Source organism: Sciurus vulgaris (genome assembly GCF_902686455.1).
Source record: "Sciurus vulgaris genome assembly, chromosome: 12".
NCBI classification, from domain to species: Eukaryota; Metazoa; Chordata; class Mammalia; order Rodentia; family Sciuridae; genus Sciurus; species Sciurus vulgaris.
Genome location: NC_136473.1, coordinates 58999719 through 59022397, shown reverse-complemented (window position 1 = coordinate 59022397; position 22679 = coordinate 58999719). Strand labels below are relative to the sequence as shown.

Sequence of the window (22679 nt, the reverse complement as noted above, 5' to 3'; positions counted from 1 at the left end):
TTTTAGGATAAACAGATTTTGTTTCACACTGAAGCCTTTGCTCCCTTTTCAGAATACTCTTAGTGAGTTCAACAGAACAATGACATGTCATGCTCTAGGTTTCAATAATCCTATTACTTCCTAGGACTTAAAAGAATAGAAGAATGTAGCCTGGCAGTAAACAAAAGCACCAGCCTTTTACAATGTTAATTTCATCTAAATCTTTAAATGTGCTGTAAAAGTGACTATAATTGATAGTACAGCTCTGGAGAACTAGTTCTTAGAAGTATCATTTTAAAGATACTAGTTACAGGTTCAGGACTTTAAATATGGTAAAATTCCAGATTCTGAGCCTTCACTGAGTTTTCAGTAAAAGTAGCAGTGTTCAAATATTCATTGTAAAATAGTATCTAACAAAAAAAGGATTTAATTCAGCCCATAGGTGCTGACTGAAGACACGTCAGAAACCTTAGTTTCAATCATTCTTTCTCATAGGATTATACTATTGTAATTGTATTGAGGCAGAAACATCAAGCTTATGAACACCATTGCTCTCTATCAACTGGACTGCACTCAAAATAGGATAATGGAAATACATGTTCTTAAAGCATTTCCACAGGAAATGTTCATATTTTATGACTTTCTAAATCATTTACCAATTATATATGCTACATTAACTAAAACACAGGTATTCCTTATTGCACACTTCAAAGTTGGAAGGCTACATTAGCTTAAGTGGTGATCATTATTTAAAAGGGGAATGATAGTTTGGAACTTTTTGGCTCAAAAACCCAGACTGCCAAGGCAGCTTACTTCTAAAAATAAACCCTTAAGACTTTTGGATTTCAAAGCCAATAATCCCTTTACACAATGAAGAGTGCACAGTCCACATTCTGACTAAGTGTCAGAGGTCATGGTTACAGGCTGTTTTAAAGCCTGCGAACAGTCCTGGCTACTGCTCTGAGAGGCAGATGAAGGCTCATCTCTAGAGCCTGAAGGTGTCAAGTCTCTTGCAGCAGGTGATGGTGAGTAGTCTTGGGGACCATGGGTTGGGGGTGGTAATCGGGTACCAGGAATGAAGTACTCTCTTGGACCAAATGAACCTAAAGGTCTAAGTGGTGTGGGTCCTGGTAAAAATTCCTGAGGGTCAAGAGACAGATCCCGTTTTCCAGGTGGAACACCTGGTGCATATTCTCTTAAGCATAGTGGTGGATGCACACCAGGACCTGGAAAATAAAAAGGAAGTTATGTAAATACCCACAAAAGTATAAATGAGGATGATTTCAAGTATGTTAATATAGTTTTTCATCATTTCTCCCAAGCCTAGAAAATCAAGTGGTGACATCCTGCCTTGACAGGAGAGGCAAACTGAGCTTGAACAAATTTACCTCACAGCCTATGGCCAACCAGCCATGAAGCAACATATGAAGGATTTAAGCATGGCTCTACTTAGCTCCAGGCTTGTCATTTTTGTATCCCCACCATATAACGGCAGAATTATTTTTACCTCAAAAGACCTCCATTATTATTTGGAAGTACTATATACCATGACAAGAGGATAGATTGTGAAATAAGAACTTCATTGCATCAAAGAAATTTTGATAAAAGGAAATGCCATTGTCTACTACTGTATCAATTAAAAATTCATGCAGTATTTCAGCATGGACCTTATACATGCCATCAGAATCAAGGTGCATGCCCTCCTGGAAAAGGCCTTCCACATCCACCTAATTCAACTCAGCAACATTTTTTAGGTCAGTGTTAAATCCTTCTTAACACTTCTCTCTGAATTTTCTCAAGGTGAGGAGGGTTTGACTTTTCCTTTGCTATATTCTGTAACCTATTGCTTATGCTTCTATCATGGGTGGTTACAACTTTATCTTGTAGTCTGTACATATCTGTGACATTGTCCATCTCATCCACCTTTTCATCCATTGCAGTACATACCAACTGATTTCCAACAAACATCTGCACAAGTAATTTTTCTGGTTTTCCTGTACATAGCCGCTTTCCTTCTCTATGAGAGAGAGCTACTGCCTATCTCGGTATAATATTGTAGTGCCTGCCCTATGTGCCCCAAGAAACTGGAGGAAAAGCTAAAATGTACTAAGTCACCTTTGTCCCTGCACTGTAAAGCCCAGAGATAGCAACTGGTTTAGCAAGGAATAGAAAGAAAAGATGAAAATGATTTACAGGTCAATCAGTAGTGTTCAGATCATCATACCAAATGGTGGAGGTCCAAAAGGCCCACCGAGCTGAAGTGGCCAAGGAAGTGGCCGAGGAGGTGGTCCATATCGAATAGGTGGTGGTAGGGGCCCTCCCACAGGGGAGCCCATGAGAGATACCCCTGGGAAACGAGGGGGCCCTTTGGTAGCCATATTAACCTGTGATTTAAGATTGAGAGCAGTTAGTTTTAAAATTCCTGTATATTAAGACAAAGTAACAACCAGGTGAACGCCAAAACCCAGGACAGGCACCTGTCCAGAGAGCACCATCAGTGCAACAAAACTCTACCACTCCCACAGGTTCCCATTGACAGCTGACAGAGGTTAGAAGGATGCTGCAAGAGCGAGCAGTGTGTGTTACCGATTATATCTGCAAGGGAAAGGGAAAGGCAGGAAGACTGGCAGAAGGTATTGACAGGTGATTTCTGACCAGTACGCCATGCTCTATACACTACAGCCGATTTCAAAGGGAGCCCCTCCCCCACCACACCTCTTTCATCACAATAGCTCAAGACTTGCATATTAAGAAGGTACAGAACATAACGGAAACTCCATTCTCTATGCATCCAATAACAGCTATTATTCAGAGCCTCTTCGGCAAGCCTTTCATATATCATTCAAATTCCCAGAACTTTTAGTGTCTTATTTTAACCAAGTGGGAACTGAGGCAAATTTGCTGAAGGTCTCAGTGCACGTAAAAGGCCTGGCTTGAACTCAATCCCAGGTTTGCCTCTAAGCTAAGCTCTTCCCACCTCTACTCCTCTCTATCAAAGGGTCTCTATTCTCTTTAAAGTCTTCAACTGAGAAGGGGTTTGGGGTCTTATCTAAGGTGCCCTAAGATAAAAAGATTTCTCAAAACATGTATATCCCTGGTATAGACATACAAGAACTCACAAGTATTTTCCAACACGATACTATATACACAAATTAGAAAGACAATGCTTTAATATTTACTTTCATTTATACTACACCATATGAGATAATGAATATTTCCTAGGAGAAGTGGGTTGGAAACTCAGCAATTAAATTTTTATTTTAATACAGAGCAGCAGAAGACTCACCAGATGTAACAGCTACACAAGTTACTAAAGAATGCACTCATGTGAACAAATGAGTCTATTGCTTGGGACTGGCTCAACAGGTCATTTCACATTATCATTATTCACTGAAACACTATTTCACTTCCAGAAAATCTGTTACCCATCTAATTTAAATCACTCAAAATCACGTTTGCCTCCTACTGTACAAATGGAGGAACGCCTAAACACCACACTCCCAAGGATAATAATGATGAATTATATAATGTATAATGAATTTACTTTGCCTTAGAACATTCAACACAAAATACAATGTGAGGTTGGAGTGATGACTTTTCACATTCTGAAGTTAATGATGGTTACACACACTTCAGCAACACTCCCAGGTTAAGGAGAAAAGTACATTCAGTACTGCATGCAGTTTAAGGGAAACAAGGTCAATGCCATGCTCCTCATACCCTTCCCAGAAATACACAGAATGGAAGCCCCGTTCAGTCCTCAACCTCTAAGTACTTACTGCTATTGGATGCTCAGCCAAAGAAGTAACAGTGGGAACTGAGGGGGCCTCAGGTTCGTGGGGAATGGTTTGCTTTTCAAAAAACAAATGCGGTAGCACAAATAGAACACAAACAGGGATGATGTAAAGAGCAAGTGCTGTAGGAAAGCGAATGTTCCTGCATGGCCTCATGATTCACAATGCCTGCAGAACTTACCTTGCCCTCATCCATCACCTTGGCTGGAGAAGAGCTCCTGGAGCTGCTGTTCACGGGAGCTGGACCACGTCCCAGGTCTGTTTGAGGTCAGAGAATGAATTTAGAATCATTCCAACGTAAAAAGAATAAATATCCTGCATCCACAATCCTAGAGTCTTTGAAATGACTTGGCCCCTTACCAGAGGCAAAGCGTTTCCCAGATGCTTCAGAAGACCATCGAGGACGAGGAAAAGGTCCATCCATTGACCCTTGGAAAATAAAGAACAGAGCCCTTGTATGTATTTTGCAGAAGATAGAAACCAATTGTGGGCAGGTCGGGATTCAACAATAACTAGAGAGCAACATTAAAGACTGGTTGCCCAATATATAAGTCACAATTTATAAAGAGACTTAAGTAAGTAAAAAAAGAAATGCCTTGGATTGAAAGACCAGCAGGAAGCCCTGCACATTAAAAGGATTGGTCCTGAACTTCAAGCTATAGACTTGAAGTATGTACGCTGGCTTTTCTTCACTCTGTGTAACCTGACTTCCAATCTTACCAATACTATAGACATATTTAAAACTGGAAATAAGACTCAGTATTTCACATTATTATAATGACAATGGAAATATAACAACTGCATACAGATTTAAGGCTACTTTTAGAATATTTGAAAAAGGAACACCATAGAGAGTTAATTTAAAGATAAAGGCTTACACTTCACAGTGTAAAATTGTAAAGAAAAAATAATAATACAGGGACCTCCAGGAATAAAAACTTTTCTATTCTACAGCAGATTTTACAGCACACTATTTATCCAATAAGACAAAATAAGAAATTTTCTTCTATATATATATACAGGCCCACATTCTATAATGTTTTCAATAGAATACTCAAAAGGGGGGAAAAAAACCCTTGAAACAGTTTATTGAAAGCAACATGTGAATGCTCACCAAATTCACTTCTACCCATATCTCTTCCATTCAGAGTAGCTGAGACAGGTCTCCCAGCTGGCTCTGCTGTCAATGAAGGGGAACGTTCTCCAGCACTCACAGGGGATGGGCCAAAACACCCATTCTGGCTCAGTGGACCTAAGGACAACAATGCCTTGTTCCCACTTAAAAAGCAGCCTTTACACTGCCTGCCCTTTAGCAAGTCATTCAGATTATTTCATAACCATTACACACAGAAATAAAAAGTAATTTACATACATTCTGCACCAAGAAATAGTCTACCTCCCCTTACAAAGTGCTCCCTACCTCTCCGGGGAGGGTTTTGTGTCCTTGCTCTTCCCACCATTGCTTTTAGAATCACAGGTTCATCTTGCCGCACTGCCATGCTTTGGGTCATTTCCAATAATCTTGAATATTGAGAAAGAATGGACTTAAATGTGAAACAGTAATCTACTCCTTCTTAGATACCATTCAGCATAGTCTTAAAACACTATAAAACATACAGGAAGGTATCAAAATCACATACTTGTGTCTCAAATTGGCAGCTTCCCTTCTCTCTTCAGCTATAGCTCTTTCTGCAGCACGAGCTTTGAGCTATTAGATAAAGAAATATTCAAATTCAATTGTGTAGGCTATATACAAAATAAGAAAAGGGGGAAAAAAGTCTTACCCAGTTATCATGAGCTTTCTTCTCATGAGTGGCAATCTGAAAAAGACAACACATTAAAAAAAAATGTTTAGGGACTCATTATACTAGCCTATAATGGTCTGTATTAGTTATCAAAAAATTCTGTAACTACACAACAGTATTAATCACTACCTGATTCTTAAATGAGCGCTCTGCTTTCTGTATTTCTTCCTCCATTTCTTCAATTCTGCACCTAAAAATTATACTTGGTTTTATTAGTCAAAACAATTGAATAAAGTCTGAAACAATCTGACCATGTTCCCTTTACTCTGTCAGCTATACTTTTAAAGACTTCATCATACATAAAAAACACACTTTATCTAGTTGTACCAATCATGTGAGATCAAAATTAACATTACACCCAGTTGCAATGGCACACACCTGTAATCCCAGTGACTTGGGAGACTGAAACAGGAGGATCACAAGTTTGAGGTCAGCCTCAGCAATTTAGTGAGAATCTATGCAACTTAGACCCTGTCTCAAAGTAAAGAAAGGTCTGGGGATATAGCTCAGTGGTTAAGCATCCCTGGGTCCAATCCCCAGGATCGATCGATAAATGAATAAATAAATAAATAAATAAATAAAACCTAATATTATCTATTTGCTTTCTAACTTAACTGCGAGAGATTCTGAATTGATAAATTATAATTTCCTTAACTGTTCATCAATGTGTTCTCAAATAATTTTGCTAGGCATATCTTCTTCCTTAAAACTTTTCTTTTTTAAAATTATATCCATAGAAGATTTCACAGCTCTATCAAATGGCACATTAATGGTTTTAAAACATCACATAGCAAACTGCTTTCTTAAAGAATTACTCCAACATACAAAACCCTCAGAACTGTTTGCATGAACCAAGTTCCCATATGGTCTTGCCAGCATTTCGGTATAAGTCAATTTTTGTTAACCTTTTTCATTTGTTCAATTGAAATTTATTTTCTTCTGTGTAAACTGAATGTATTCATATCCTCTCATTACTTATACTCCTGTACTCTTCTCTTCTACATCATGTTAAATCAGATTCAAAAGAAAGCTAACACCAGAGTTCATTAGACATTGAACTCACCTGTAAGTTTTAACTTCCTGTGCCGCCAAAACTGCCTTTTCCTCTGCAGCTGACAGCCGCTTTGTTCTTTCTTGTCTCTCATACTCTTCTCGACTCAGTTTCCTAAAAATAAAACCAGTTTTCAAGTCAAACTTTCTCTTTTCCCCTACAGTGTGTATGACTGCTCTATTCAAATGTCACTTCCCACCCTTCTCTAAAATGCTTAGGATTATAAAATAGGAAGCAATTCAAACCAGCAATTTAGGAAATCAAAACTGGCAAATCACTTACATTTTCTAACTTCTGCTCTTATTTCTCTAATTACCAGTAAATAAAACAAATGTTAAAAACAATATGTCCCCAAGGGCAAGTCTCCTAGGCTCAAGATGATGAAAACTCACTTTACTTCTAAGTGGAAAGTCAGGACTGATCAACCTAACACAAACATATCAGGATGAAGCAGGGAAGAATTCTTTGTCATTTCTGCCATGGCTAAGTACATCTTTGTCATGCAGGAATTTGTTTCCCAATCCAAGACTCGTGCCAAGATAGAGTCAGCCAGAGAGAAAGCTTCTCTGAACATGTCTTCTAACCATACAATTCACCACAGAACATTTTCACACTTTAGACACCAATTTCAAAAGAATTGTGATTAAGCAAAAGGCAAATCTGAGTTGTGACAATGTCTATCAACCACAAAAAGAATCCACACTGACCCATGACCAGGATATTATCTACTGACAACAAGTTTTAACTTTGATCATGAAAATCAAGACATTCATCTACTATAACAAAGGCAGACACACTTAACGGTTTAAATACTTCCTGCTCTCCTTTCACTGCTTTAGCCATAGTTCCAATTCAAAAGATAAGTAACTTGAAGCTTAATTTCCCATGAATCAGAAGGAAAATTAGAAAAATTATAGTAACCAAATAGAAAAGGGGGTTATGTAGTCTTTTATAACTGCTCATTTAATTCGTCAGCAAATATTTTGAGTGTCTGTAATATACTAGTTACCTTGTAAAATGCTGAAGAAGAAAGGAGCTCACTGTTTAAGATATAAATGATGACTCGGCTGGGATTGTGGCTCAGTGCTAAAGTGCTTGCCTAGCATGTGTGAGGTATTGGACTCGATTGTCAGCACCACATATAAAGAAATGAATAAAATAAAGGTCCATCGACATTTTAAAGGGAAACAAATATAAATGATGACTAAAGAAATACAATACCTTCCCCCTGACTCTGCCTTAAGAAGGAATGTGGAAAAACTGAGTCTTGAGGAAGAGGAGAGAGAATTTAGTCTCCAATGATCAATGAACTAGCCTGAGAGCACTAAGAACAATCAAACCACCTTGAGGAGAATACACAGAATGTGTTTGAAGGGATCAGAGTTGATGAGGCAGGGAAGATATGTGTATGTGGCCAAGATCCATTAGAAAAAGGAATCTCACACACACAATTAAGGCTGGCATTAAGGAATCACTGTGACTTTACATAGTCCGGGAAGTAAAGTCAAGATTATGAATTTCATCAAAGGAATAGAAGCTTCAAAACTAAGAAATAGTTGGATGTGGTGGCCTACCTATAATCCCAAATACTCGGGAGGCACAGGCAGAATGATCAGACTGAAGATAGCTTGGAAAACACAGTGAAACCCTGTCCTTTATAACAAGAGCAAGAAAGCGGGGGATATAGCCAACCTTAGAGCACACGCTCAACGTTCTGGTTTGAGCTGCGGTTCCCACAAAAAAAAAAACACCTGAAAAAGGCTGGGGTTGTGGTTCAGTGCTATAGTCGTTGCCTCACCAAGTGGGACACTGGGTTCCATCCTCAACACCACATGAAATAAATAAACAAAATCAAGGTATTGTGTCCATCTACATCTACAACGGTATTTTTTTTAAAAAACCTGAAATATAGTAACTGAAATTAATAACTCATTAATGAATGATTTTAGCAGCAGACTTGAGAAGTAAAGTAAATCTTAGCACTTTTAACTAGGTCAGAAGTAAATATCAAGAATGAAGCAAATTAAGAATGTGGGAGGCAGGGGAAATCAACTTCTAACATCTTTCACTGAAATTAGAAGAGAGAATGAGGTAAAATTAACATTTAGAGAAAAAGACCCCAAAATTCAAGAGATGGTTAGTGGCCCTGAGTCGCATAAATGCAAGAGGTAAGGGGGTGTGGGGAGGACTACACCTAGGCACTCCCTGATACAACTGTTAAAAAGTCAGAGAGAAATGACTACAGGAACCAGGGCAGGGGTGAGACATTTGACAAAGGAAACAACAATGATAATGGACTCCTTAAAGAAAAATTTTAAAACTCAAGATAATTAATTGGCTATCTTGAAAGTGCTAAACTAAGTAACAGTCAAAATTCAGCAACCAGAAGAAAGATCCTTTAAAAATGGAAACTGGTTTTAACTCTGAGCAGGAAGCTTAGAATGTCCACCTACTATAATACACATTATAAAAGTAGCAATATTTAATGGATAAAAATGCTATTCTCTGTTTATCCTTATACTACTCTCTGATACACTCATCAAACATATCACTAAAGGACAATGTTCAAACAGAAAAAGTAATTTCAAAGGAGAGACCAACAAAGTAGGATGAACAACTACAGAAACGGTAAATATGCGTATAAATTGAATGAATGGTGAATGAATGTCTTGTGGCGTTTGCAGTATATGAAGTACTCACATCCATTACCACGACAGTATCTAATCTAATCCAGGAGCTACTTAAAGCACAGAAATAAATAAATCTTTTAATCTATGTTGGGTTTCCATGAAGTACAGGACATACAGCATGGCCTTTAAATTAATAAGAAGATGAATATAACAATCTGTGATTACACCAAGCTTACACAGGGGATGAGCAAAACAATTAAAAATATTTAAACTATTCAAAAGATACAAGAAAGAAAAAACAGGTCATGAAATAGAAAGCTAATTCTTCAAAACTTCAGGCACATATTGACACGGATGGACTAGTATTTTAGAAAGTCCACTCAAGCGGTTCTAAAGAAAATTAATCAGAATTTGAAGAAGATATAAAAAGATGCAGGATGAAGACAGGTGATCAGTTAGGTAGTAACAGAAGAGATGACCCAGGCATGAGCTAGCAGTGCCTGGGGATGAGTAACAGAGTACAAGCCACAGAGCGGGACTGAATGGATTTTGCAGGAATTGAAGAAAAGAGTGCTACATTCGACAGCATCACAAAGAAAATCAACTGCCATTTAGGGCATTCAGATTACTAGTAGGGACAGAGAAAAAAGGTTTTCTTAAAAAAAAAAAAAAAAAAACAAGTGATGACACAAGAAATGTTTCTCTGAAGCCGGCCAAGCATCTAAAAAAAATTTTGAGATTCTAAACAGGTTGCTTGGAGAGAAAGAATTAGAAAAGTTAAGGGTAAGGTTTCAATGTTTAATGGCATTAAGCAGTAGAAGTCAAAAACACGTAAAAAAGAGTTAAGTCTGTAAGGCCTGTCTTTGCTTCACAAGACAAAGACTGCTACATATATGACGAAGAATAAAATATAGTAGCAAATACAAAATGTGACACAAAGAAACTATTATTAGAGAATTCAAATATTTCTGTGGATAAAAACTCCAAATGAACTGCCAAATGATATCCTTCCAAAGAAAACTAGCTCAGTGACATGTATATTTCAGAAGATTAATATATAAATAAATACTAAAAACGAGCACTTCTGTAATCAGAACTGCTAAGGTCCTCGTCACAGTTCAATTGTTTAGTGTGAACAGCTGAGATATTCGAGTCCAAAACTTACTTCAATAACACCTTCAATAAGTAAATTTTATTCCTTTTAGAATTTTTATTCTGAAAAATGCCATCCAAATCACTCAGGATTTTAAAGGTCAACAGTTAGAGATATAAGTTCAAAACATATTAGAATCACATGACTGATCACAAGGAAAGGAAACTGAAATAATGGTGGGATGGGAGGAAGCATCTGGATCTTCAACAGACAGGTATTTCCACATCAGTAACTGTTAGTACCAGTTAGCCACTCCCGCTTCATAGGAAGCTGACAATTGGTTAGATGGAAAGAAAATGCGAGTAATGGGACACAAACCACAAAGGAAACAAATCTCTATTAATTACAACCGAGAGAAACTGTAAATATTCTTCCAAAAAGATAAAATTATCTGTATGAGGTCACAGAGTGATAGCAATAACAAACCTGCGCAGAGCCATCTCATTCTGCTGGTACAGTTCATTTAAAATGTCCACTTTCTGACTCAGAGTTTTGCACTCATCTTGCAGCCCAGCTTTAGCGGATTGGAGTGAATTGCGGTCATCTTCTAATTTCTTTATTTGGTCTGTTAAAAGATAAAACAACTGATCTCTATATGTGTACGAGGACTTGAGAACTTGTTTGAGGGGGCAGTGCTGAGAAAAATGAGACACATGAGAGCAAGAAGCCATTCTTTATCTTTCCACAAGAGTTTGAGACTTCCCAGCATATGGCAATTTCATCTCCAGAAGAACCCACCTTCTAGGTTACACTTTGCAGACATCGAGGCTCTCAGCTTCAGTTGTAAAAGTTTTAGATCTTCTTCAACTACTGATATTGCAGCTTGTGTCTAAAAATTACAGAAGAGACATACTCTTAAAAGTGAGGCACAGGAAGCATTCACAGGCACTGTGGGACTCTCACAAGGAACTATACCCGAGAGACGTCCATCAGCTGCTTCATTCCAGTTTTCACCTTGGCACTCTGGTCACCTGAAAAACAAAAGATGTTAACTGCTTTTCATTCCCTTGCTTTTTAACTCGATATTCTCCCAATATCCCCAAACTAAACAATGACCATGTTCAAACACCGAAAGGAAAAAATCAATTGAACCATTGAACGACTGAGTCAACTGAGTAAATTCATTGACTCTTAAGAGAATTGCAAGCTTAGATTTAAGAAAAAATTGAATTCCTAGTTTGTGCAATAAAAATGTTATCTGTTCTACTCTTGTAAGATAAAAGCCTTTCTTCTTGCACAGATCTATCTCCACCTGGACAAGTAAGTGTCTTATTTAGAAAGATTCAATCCTCTAGTTTATCCTTCAATCTACCAACAGGTGTGGTGTAAGCTATATCCAACTTGGGAGAGAACATCTGGAAATATTTTCCACATCAGTAAACACTGCTACCCCTCCCTCTAGCTTCCTTATAGCCTCTAGCCTCTGTTCTCACAGCCTTAGTTTAAGGCTCCAACCACCTCACTACTCTTCAAACTGACATGGGCCTTAAAACCACAGAGCCATAGAGATGATGAGTATCAAAATCAAATATCACCCCCATAAAGTTGAGAAACAAGTGTCTCTTACTGTACAATGTTCAATACTCAGAGGTTGAAGACATGACTGTTGCTCTGCACTGTACTTACCTAGTCCTCAATGGGAACTTCACAGGCCTATTCTTCACATGCCTATTGCTACACTACACCCCAGCAACCCACCTCTGCCAATGCAACAGACGTTTCTACACATCCAGGGAGATGCATCTACAATTCTGCACAGAGCTTAAGAAGAAACTCAGTCAGCTGAGAAGTGGCATCTGTGTACTTAAAGACAGGAAGGCAAACAAGAATTCAAACTCCCTGAGACCAATCTTACCTCCTACTTCTCCATTGGCTAGTTCATCTGACTCACCTCCTCCTTCATTTTGACCCTCACATTCCGATTCAAGCTCTATCCGATTCAGCTGTGTAATATAATTGGTCAAAGCCTAGAAAAGAAGTAAAAGGTTGGAAGAGTCTCTCAATTTTAATTCACAAGCTTTCAGGAGAATTCCCGAGACCAAGCATGTATTTGGAGAATAAACTTACATTAATATTATCATCTTTGTGAGTAAGAGCTACTTCTATATCTCTCTGGGACTTCTCAAATGATTTTATTTGCTCACTGAGCTCAGCATGTGATTTACTCCACTCTTGGATTTCCTGCTGCAACTGAAAAGTCAAAACACATGAATTCCTATGGGTTAGGGTGGGGTTTTGCCCTGGAGACATCAGGACCACAAGATTTAGACAGGGAAATAGAAAGCCATACCTCCTTGGTAGCCTGTCACTAAGGGTTGAGACCTCAGTTAAGGAAGAGGGAAGAGTGGCCCCAACCCTCAGAGCTGCAGTAAGAACGTCAGAGCTGTCAAGGAAGTTGACCCTGTTGATTGCATTCCCCAGAAAATTGCTGCCAATTCAAATCACTTCCTTCCAGTAAGAATGGATGGGCATATGTGACTGGCTCCTGAATTCAGACGCCTTATCATATAACCTTCCCTTGCTCCATGAAGAAGTAACTACTCAAAAAAGGGTTATAAAATACCTAATTTTCTGCGTGAAGAAGTTTCTTTGAGGCTATCAAGTGAATAACTGATTGATGTTTGATAAGAAAAGACCAACACTCTAAGGACTGAAATAAGCTGTACAGAATAGAAAATTCCAAACACATGGAGAACACATGTATGCACTCAATTTGGGGAGAAAGGTTTAAATTTGCACATCTAAAGAAAGGCCTTGCATGAATAATTCCTTACCTTAGAAACAAATCCAAGATACAAGGTAATAATATTCACTTCCCTAGCTTACATTATGTATGACATCAATTTTTCTTTACCTGCTCTTTCTTCTTCTTAAGCCTAGCATTTTCTTCCTGAACCCGATGGCATTCACACTTCACCTTGTATTCACTAAGCTTAGCTTCATGAAGAGCAATTTGAACCTAATGCAAAACACCACAGTTAGTGAATTGATTCCACAGAAAAAAACAAAGTTACACTTTCCCAAACCAGACATCATGTAGTTCTCATTTTTTGCACATTTTAGCACACCTTAAATTTTTGGTCTTCCCCCAAACTAATATGTTGTATTAATATCCTGTAGCAGGTGTTGGCAAGTTTACCTGTGAAAATTCTGAAACATTCATTGAAATAACAGCCTTTAACTTCTCTACAGAGTTCTTCTTTTCTATTATCTGCCAGGTGAAAATAGAACACAAAATATGCATGAGGATTTCAGTAGAAATACTGATACAAATATACATAGATGCTAAAAAAGATAAACAAGACAAAATATATTTCAGCCCACCCCCTTACATTTCAGGGAACCAGACTAAAAGGTCAAAGTACAGAAAATGAAAATGAAATAAGGAAATAAAATTTTTAAACGTACACAAAATTACTCTTTTAAGTACACCAGTTCAAATTAGTAATTTTTTTCTACTGATGGAGAAAAAAAGATTTCCCAAGATCATGTTAAAGCTCTCTTGCCTGAAGTAAAAATGATAGAATCTAAGGGAGAATAGACAAATCTCACATAGAGAAGAATTCCAAATAACTATAAAGACATTTGCTCCTCAAGTAAGTGGAACAGAACTCTTCACTCTTTGCAGTGCCTGGGATTGAATCCTGGGCCTTCTGCATGCTAGGCAAGTGTTCTACCATGAGCTGTATCCTTAGCCCTTAACTCTTCATACTTTCACTATGGACTGTACATAGTAACTTCCAAAGAACAGGCAAGGAATTGGAAGAATCCCAGTGGAGAAATCTGGTGAACACTACCTCAGCTAGGTGATCAAGCTTACCTGGGGGTGGGATATTTCAGAACACTCTCGACTATCTTTGCATCTTTTATGTAATTATAGAACTAGTCTAAAGTAAAAAGTTTTTAAAAATAGGATGCTGTAAAACAAAACAATATGCAAACACTCTTCGATGGGGCAATAGTTCCTGCATGTTTCAGAGGGCAGAGCAAAGCAATATGAAAATTATCCAGGATTGAGGACACAAATATAAAAATAATTTGTTGGATCAGTACTGAAAAGTTCCACTAAATGGGCAGAAGCATCCCCTGACTTCTAGTCTGACTTTACTTAACACCACGGGGAAAGTCCAACTTAACCCATTTTACAAAATACTTCAAAAGCCAAATCACACTAACACTTAGCCACCAAAACTCTTACCAAGTCCTCATTGTTGACATTCTGTTCTCTCTCAGATTCTAACACAACATGAAGACTTTTAGCTCTGTCCTCAAGGATCTCATTACTTTCTTCAAGTAGCTTGATTTTATCCTAGGAAAACAGATGTCAAGATTAATAGTTACTCATTACATTGACTTTTGAGTTTAGAATGTAACGCCCATAAAACAAGGGATTTGTACCTTATATTTCATTCCTGCGTCGGAGAGGACCATATTTTGTTTTTTGGTTTCTTGGACATGTTTCTTTGATTCCTTGATCTATGTAAAGTAAAGCATTCACAATTAAAAGATACATGTTATAGTCTTACTAAAACTTACTTCCAGATAAGTGACCCCTTCCAGAATTAAACAAACATTTAAAAATGATTTTAAAATATCTCAACTATAAAACAGGTAGAAATGATTCAAGCTGGAATCAAGGGGAAAATAAACTAGAAAAATAATTCTACCTTCTGTTCAAAAGTTGACACTTTTTGCTCTAGTTCTTCATTTTCTTTCTTCATGTTCTTTAACTTTTCAGAAATTTGCTGTTCAGTAACTAAAAGGGGGGGGGGAGTCCAGATTATTACAATCACTATATAAAATTCAATTAAATCAACCGAAAGCAGAGACATGTTATCTGGCATTATGAGGAAATACTTCTTTGCATAAATATTATGCCCTTAAAAAGCAATCTACAGTTAACAGCAATAAGGGTGTGAAACACTATTAAATTTTAAGAAAAATGTAAGAACGATGATATTTCAATTGAAGCTCATTTCAAAGATGGGAAATACAGTAAAATGTAGTTTGATATTCCTCACTTCTTTTTTTTTTTTCCCCCTTCTTCTTCCCCTCACTTCTTAAAACATTTTCTTTTCCCAGAAAATGGAATCATTTCAAATTTATATAAATTTTTGGCAAAGAAAAACAAAATGAAAGCATACTGACTCACATTACCATTCTTTATCTACTCGAATCAATGATTGAATGTATGATTAAATCATTAGCTCAAAATACTGTTCAAATGTACAACATCTGCATTACATCAATATTCAAAGTGAATATGACCCAATTAAAACTAATCATCTTCTTCCCACTATTTGTTCTTCCTCATCTCCTATCTCAGTTGGTACCACCAACATCTGCTCTATTATCCAAGTTAGCAACCTAGGAGTAGTAAAATTTTTAAGAGTTAAAAAAATTAGGAACATCAGCAATCACTATCGACTTCTAACATATATAAAACACACATCAAACACAAATAGAAAGGGTTACTAAAAGTTACAGAAGAAGGCTAAAAATTTACCTTGATATATTGTTTCTTTGACCTAAAAGAGAGAGAAATAAAGATTAAATTTGATGTCATGCATCTGCTTAAAAGAAACAGAATCAAAACCAAATGAGAATATAATAACTGTCTGGTTCTGGATTAAAAAGTAAGTAAAGGAGAACAAGCATTTCATTACCATCTGTCATATAGAAATACTAAGGTATGTATCTTATGCTACAGGGAATATATATCTATTCCAATCTTATGACTTGAGAACTTACCTTTAATAATAGAAATGGCTACTACTTTCAGAAAAATACACTAATGCTTCACTTATTCAAAATTGTTTATTTGATAATTTTAAACAGCCAGGATAAAGTCTAGGAACAATGACTGTTCAAAGAACTCTGAGGAAACAAAATTAAAGATATGCCACTTGTTTATTTTATTAGATGTCAAAGGACCTTTATTTTATTCATCTCTTTATATGTGGTTCTGAGAATCGAACCCAGTGCCTCACACAGGCTAAGCAAGCACTTCTACCACTGAGCCACAAACCCACCACTGGCATGTGCTGCTTTCACTCACCAAAAAACATCTTAGAACTCCAATTTCAATCTGGCTATTGGCTGAATTTAGAAATAATCTAAGAGGCTACATCACCTATTTCTGCAAACCACTAAAAATAGTGGTAAGATTTCTTAAAAAAAAAAAAAAAAAAAAAAAAAAAAAAAAAAAAAAAAAAAAAAAAGATTGCTAGAAGAAAATACACAAGCAACAAGAGAAACGACAGTTAACATCTTCTGGAAAGAGCAGAACCTGCATCATTTCCCAGAGACAGCAATGAACTGTCACATAATAAAACCTAAGCAATGACTCTTTTAAAACTTCACTAAATTTCTTTGTAAATTAGCATATATTTCTCCTTTTCAATGGTATAAATGGTGATGGGATACTCAGATGTATCCACAGATCATCCATGGTATCTTGCTAATACTGCAGACCCTAAAATACCACTTAGAATGATCTTGTTGTAGGAAAATACATTCAGAAAACTCCAACATAGAAAGAAATGGACATTTCTCTAATGTCATAGGCTTACTAATCAGAGAGTAAGCTTTCATCCAAAATGACAGCAGGGGAAAATGGGAAGTAGCAAAAAGCTGGCATCTAAGGTAGGGACCAAAACTCCAAAGTCAAATGCTGAGACTGAGGAGCAGCAGCTAAGACCCAGATCCTACCTAACCTAGTGAAAATAGAAACAGGTGCCAGGGTTCTTGAAAGAACCAGGAGAGAAATATAAAACGTTTTCATTTTTCCCTTTTCTCTTTACCTTTCTATCCTCCTTTTTCCTTTTAGCTGAGAACAAGTTCAATGAGATTAGAAAAGTCCTCACAGGAATCCATGCAAAGGATTTTTCTTTTTAAGAAGGCATTTCTTTTTAAGTGCTTTTATACTCAATTGTACAAGGAGAGGAAACTTGTATTAACAATGGAATGTCCGATATGATCAAGTAATCAGAAAACGAATACTAAGATTTGGAAAGATTTGGGGCCAATGTTTCTGGCCACTTTAACTGTTGAGTTTCCACTGATGGCTTTTCATTCAAAGTTCACTTACCTAAAATAATTTTCCTACGATTATGTTAAGTAACTATCAAGCAGAATGACCTACAGTACAAACCTACGTATGTTTAAGCACATATACATCTATACATACACATACATATATGTACACATACACACATACATAGACAAATTCTGCTCAGGAAAAAAAGAAGACTAAGGAACAAAAAATGTAATAATATGTCTCTGGACAACATATAATCTATACTTCCAAATAAAAAGCTATTTCCTTAACATATGATTGAATGACAAAATCTGGGAAATGCATATATAAGAGACTGAAAAATTACCTCATCTGCTTTTCATCATTTTGCTATATTCCTCTGCAGCACTTTTTTCTTGTGTATGTGTTTATATAACATACAGTTCATCAACATTTAAATCTTAGTTTCTGCTTTTTTCTATTTCACATTAAATTGTGAGCATTTTCTGTGCCTCAAAGTCTTTGAAATATATAAAGCTGCATACTATTCCATTATACGAACATATGAGAACTTAAAAAGACCCCTGTAATGGAATGAGTTGTGCTAAGTTTTCAATCTAATACACAGTTCCACTGAAAACCCTTACCGAAAATCATTAAAGCATAGTTAGTTATTTCTTTAGGACAGATTACTAGACATATTATGCTACATAAAAGGATATTTATACAACCTATCCCATCTTTTATCTCACTTGAAGACTTCTGATACATATGAAACTACTGGTCAGAATGGCTGTAAGAATTACCAGTTCTTGTTTAGTACTGGCTAACTGTGGGGAGCCATCCTTACCTAGCAGAATCAAATGAGATTGAGCCATGGGACACAGAGGCCTGACTTCTAGGCACTGGCAGTCTTGGAGTTTTGTCCCAGATTGCCAGGGAATGTGTGGTGCTGTGTGGGAGTGATTCCCTGTATAGTTCTATGTTAGTTTCCCTGAGAAAATGGCTCCCCTAACTCCACTCCATCCTGTTCATCACAGAGGAAGTTCCTCCTGGGTCTTGGCTCCCTTTACCTGCGAAACTTAAAGGAGTAGTAAGTAAAAAAAAAAAAAAAAAAAAAAAAGAATTACCAGTTCTTCCCACTGTACCTACCTAATTCTTAATCTTTAGGTTTTGATACAAGGAACTTATAAATTGAAGTTTTCTCCTTGAGATTTTTCAGGTTATCTTGTTTTCTTAAATCTTTACCAACACAAAGATTACACTAAATTATTTTATAACGTGAGTGTGACTTCAACCACTAATTTGTGTTTAAGTTGGTAACCTGAAAAGGGGAGGGGCAGTGACTACAGAATACCCCATGCATTTATGTGCTAAGGTAGAAGGAAGTGAATATACTCACAACAAGAATAGTTCTCCAGAAGAAAATGGCAAATGAAACAATTCCCAAGAAGACAGTGAGAAGTACAGGCTTCCACGGCAGTCCATAAAAATCAGGCCCAGGCTGAACACCATTGGGCAATGTGGCAACTAGCTGAAATAGGTTAGAAGCAATGAGAAACCTTATATTCATAACAAAACAGTCACAAAGATTCATCATGGCAGTTCCAAAACCACCACCATCATCTGAAATGTACCTCCACAAAATTCTCCAGTAGCTTCTTCGAGAGACAGGATCCTGGCAGTGTCATATTTGTTGTTTGCCCGCAGTGCTTAAATACTTTAAATCGAGCATCTATTTCCATTTGGAATAGGCCCTGCGGACATCATATTGTCTACCACCTGGCTAGAATCCCTCCGTATGATACTTCTCTCACAGATAACCCGGTCTTTATGAATAAAAAAAATTACGTCAGACAAAAACTTAAGTATTTGAGGAATCTAACTTCCTTCTATGAAAGTCCATGTCTAACTAAACGTGCGCTCAAAGCGAGCGTATCAGACACCAGCCTTCGCTCCTCTACTCCACACCGCCCTCCTCAAGTGTCCAGGGGACTCTCATTCCGGCCCCACCTCCCAACAGTCTCCAGACGGACAAGACCCACTGTGACGTCAGCTGCATTTGGGAACCTAGCGAGGGGCTTGCCACCTCTCAGTATTGCGTTACAAAGTGCAATGAGGAAGCGTCCAGTGCACTCACCGGCTCGCTCAGCAATACAGCTCGGTGCTGCCTGCCCGGGCCTGACACCTCCATTTCCCCGTCGCCCTCAGTCAGTGCAGCCACTCCGCTCACCACTCAGCCACCCGCCGGCCACAGCGGGGTCCCTCCTACGACTGCTGCGTAGAGCACCGTCAGGGGTCCCAGAAGCTCGGGGTCCCCGGGAGAAGCGGCCACAGAAGGCAGGGCGGCAGGTACTGAGTCCATTGTGCACGGACAGCTGAGCGGTGACCATGCTTCCCTGCTGAACGGCACAGGACTCAGACCTCTTCCGCCGTTTCCTACTTGTGAAGGATGCAGCCCGGGGGCGGGTACCGGGAATGACCCTCGCCTTCCCCCGCCGCTGGCGCTTCCCGCCCTACGCCTGCAAAACACATCATCAGCCGGTGCGGCGGGGCCGACAGCAGTGCGTGGAGCTTGTGGCGGGGCGGGGAGGGGAGGGGAGGGGAGGATAGGAGAGGGGAGGGAGGGGGGGAGAGGGAGGGGAGGGGGCGGGAAGAACCCACTGCGGTTTCGGGGGGGGGGGGGGGGCGCGAGCAGAGCCCAACGGAAGAATCCAAGTCAAGGGACAAGGGGAGGAAAGAGGCTCATCTGGTCCCGGATCTGGGAGTGGACACGCGGTTTAGAGCGCCCCCAAAACAGCTTGACATCTAACAGAAGGGGAAAAAGTAGAGAGTGAGGCCTCCCGGGCCCTCCCAGGGCAGAACTCTCTGTCACGACGTGCTGAGACACCAGGTACCTGCCCCAAAGGTCCAGACAGTGGAGGAGACGCCTCTCCTGCTCCCTTGGGAAGGACCGCTGCTCCCAGTGGGCGTTCCTTCCCTGCTCACTCCATTCCTGTGCTGATTCTCCCCTAACCGACCTCTACTTCTGAATGACACTACTTTTTAAAAGTTTCACCCTATCGTGTCATTATCACCCCTACACCAACGGCTTCATTCCTGGATGCCACATTTTAAGGTTGAATGACTTGTGGAAAAGATTTAGGATCATGAATAGCCTGGAAAGCACGTGCTAAAAGTTTAGGAAACTGGGGACATTTAACTTGGCGAGGGAATGAATATATGTGGATCTTTAAAAGCATGTCAAGTTGAATACAGTCGTCTCAAAAGAACAGTCAAGAACAGGCACGAAAGCAAGAAAAATAAGAGCAATGAAGCGGAAGGAGGAGGGGAAGGCAAACTATAATGAAAACATGCACCATCATCGAAGCCCGAGATACATAAAGATCGTGGGACGGAATAGACCATCCAGGAACAGAACCAACTGCATTGGACATTTGGGATACAATAAAATTCACTTGGGGGAAAACAGACCTTTTAATAAGTAGTATTTGCATATAATCACATGGAAAATGATAAAATTGTTTTTTCTCTAATTATTCACAAGGATAAACTACAAATGGATAAGAAACCTGAATATAAAAATAGAAAATAAGCAAGTACTAGAAAACATTGGTTCAATTTTCTATGCATTTGAGTGGCCAAAACCTTCCTGATTATGTCTTAAAATCCACAAGCAAGGTGTAAAGATGATTACTTAAAAACATACAAAAAAAACCCTTGCCTGCCTGTGCTTAATCTCCCCACTCCCCCCATGTACTTTGACAATGACAATCTGAAAAAAATATCTACAACATATTCCTCTCAAAGAATCATGTTCCTGAAATATAAAGAGCATTATAAATAAAATAGGCAGCAAATCTATACGAAAATGGGCTGAGGAAATAAACAGAGCTCAGGAAAAGAGATGCAAATATAGCTATAAAATATGGAAACATGCTCTGCTTAGTTCCTAATGAACACAAGACAAATTAAACCACACTAAGATACCATTTCTCACTTGTGTTGGCAAGATCCAAACATTTGACAACATACTCAGTAGGTGAGAGAATGTGGAGGAATACTGCACCCTCAGACACTGCTGATAAGTGTACAGAATGAGACAACCTCCCTAGGAATGAAAGTTGGCGACATCTCCCAAAACTGCTTATGTATTTACCTAATGACTCAACAATCGCACTTCTTGTCTTTTTTTCAGTGCTCCAGAGGGAACTCAGGGCTTCACGCACCATAGGCAAGTGCTCTACCTTGAGCTATATCATCCCAGTCCTTCTAAAGATACTGGGAATTCAACAAATGTTTAAAATTAGTATCTACAAAATTATGTCATTCAGGCATGAATTATAATAACAAAAGACGGTGACAAATGACTGAAACAACCACCTGTTCATTAATAACAGTTGTTGAATAAACCAAATAATAGTATGAAGACGAAAGAAAATAATTTTAAATACTGCTAAGATATGGTTTCCAGAATACATTTAAGAAAGAAAAAAAAAAAGAAGTGCAGAAAAATATACCATACTATTTTTATCGTAGGAAGTGAGAAAAGTGAATGTATTTCTTAAATTTGAGGTAAAATTGACATGCAATAAATTATGGGTATTTAAAGTGTGCACTTTGAAAAATTTTTACATGAAATTGTGAAACCATCATGATAACCAAGATAATAAATCAATCCCTTCCCTCCAAAAGTCTTCTCTCATTCTCTAGGTAATTCCAACGTCTACTTGGTCACCCTACCTTCTTGCCCCCCACGTTCCCACACTGCCCACAAAAAAAATGTCTATCTTAATAAACTCCTTTGTATTCCTAAAGTTTTCTGTGCATGGAATAATATATTCTGTGTTCTCTGGCTTCTCTTATTCAACATAATTTAAAATTCATCTATGTCACTTTATCAATAATGGTTCATCTCTTTTTATTACTGAATAGCATTTCATTATGTGTATATACCACAATTTGTCTATCACCTATTGATGGACATTTGGATTTTTTCCAGTTTTGGTCTTTTATCAATAAAATGGTCAAAAACATTGATAGACAATTTCTTCTAGTGCTATGTAACACCTCCTCTTTGGAGAAGAATGGCTGGAAGTCACTGGTTTCTTAAGGACATGGTCTTCATCTGGGTTTGTGTACATAGTGTACTTAATACAAGATCATACAGAAGTAGGTCACATGATTATGTATATTGACTTGAAGAAAGTCAAATCAATGATTTCTTAAACCATGGAATTAGCAATTAT

The 22679-nt window shown here is 38.1% G+C and overlaps 1 protein-coding gene across 1 annotated transcript; it reads right to left on the bottom strand.

Moving 5' to 3' along the window:
* Positions 1-498: 498 nt before the first annotated feature.
* LOC306641402 (transport and Golgi organization protein 1 homolog) lies at positions 499-19973 on the bottom strand. The gene is made up of 23 exons (XM_079106468.1): positions 19670-19973; positions 18833-18964; positions 15919-15940; positions 15080-15168; positions 14811-14888; positions 14611-14721; positions 13552-13623; positions 13267-13371; positions 12480-12602; positions 12268-12379; positions 11328-11383; positions 11151-11241; positions 10839-10977; positions 6642-6743; positions 5708-5768; positions 5558-5593; positions 5414-5481; positions 5194-5294; positions 4888-5025; positions 4134-4202; positions 3955-4031; positions 2204-2363; positions 499-1205 (listed from the first exon to the last, which is right to left on the bottom strand). The coding sequence occupies exons 1-23, from the start codon at positions 19793-19795 to the stop codon at positions 877-879; spliced, it is 2397 nt and encodes a 798-aa protein (XP_078962594.1). The 5' UTR covers positions 19796-19973; the 3' UTR covers positions 499-876.
* Between the last annotated feature and the right edge of the window lie 2706 nt (positions 19974-22679).

Excerpts from the sequence above, each read along its gene's own strand:
- LOC306641402 (XM_079106468.1), bottom strand. The coding sequence starts at position 19,795 with ATGGACTCAGTACCTGCCGCCCTGCCTTCTGTGGCCGCTTCTCCCGGG. Across the intron at positions 13,624-14,610 it reads ATGTCAACAATGAGGACTTG|ATAATAGAAAAGAAGAACTC; the intron begins GTAAGAGTTTTG and ends TTCACCTGGCAG. Across the intron at positions 5,769-6,641 it reads CAGGAAGTTAAAACTTACAG|GTGCAGAATTGAAGAAATGG; the intron begins GTGAGTTCAATG and ends TATAATTTTTAG.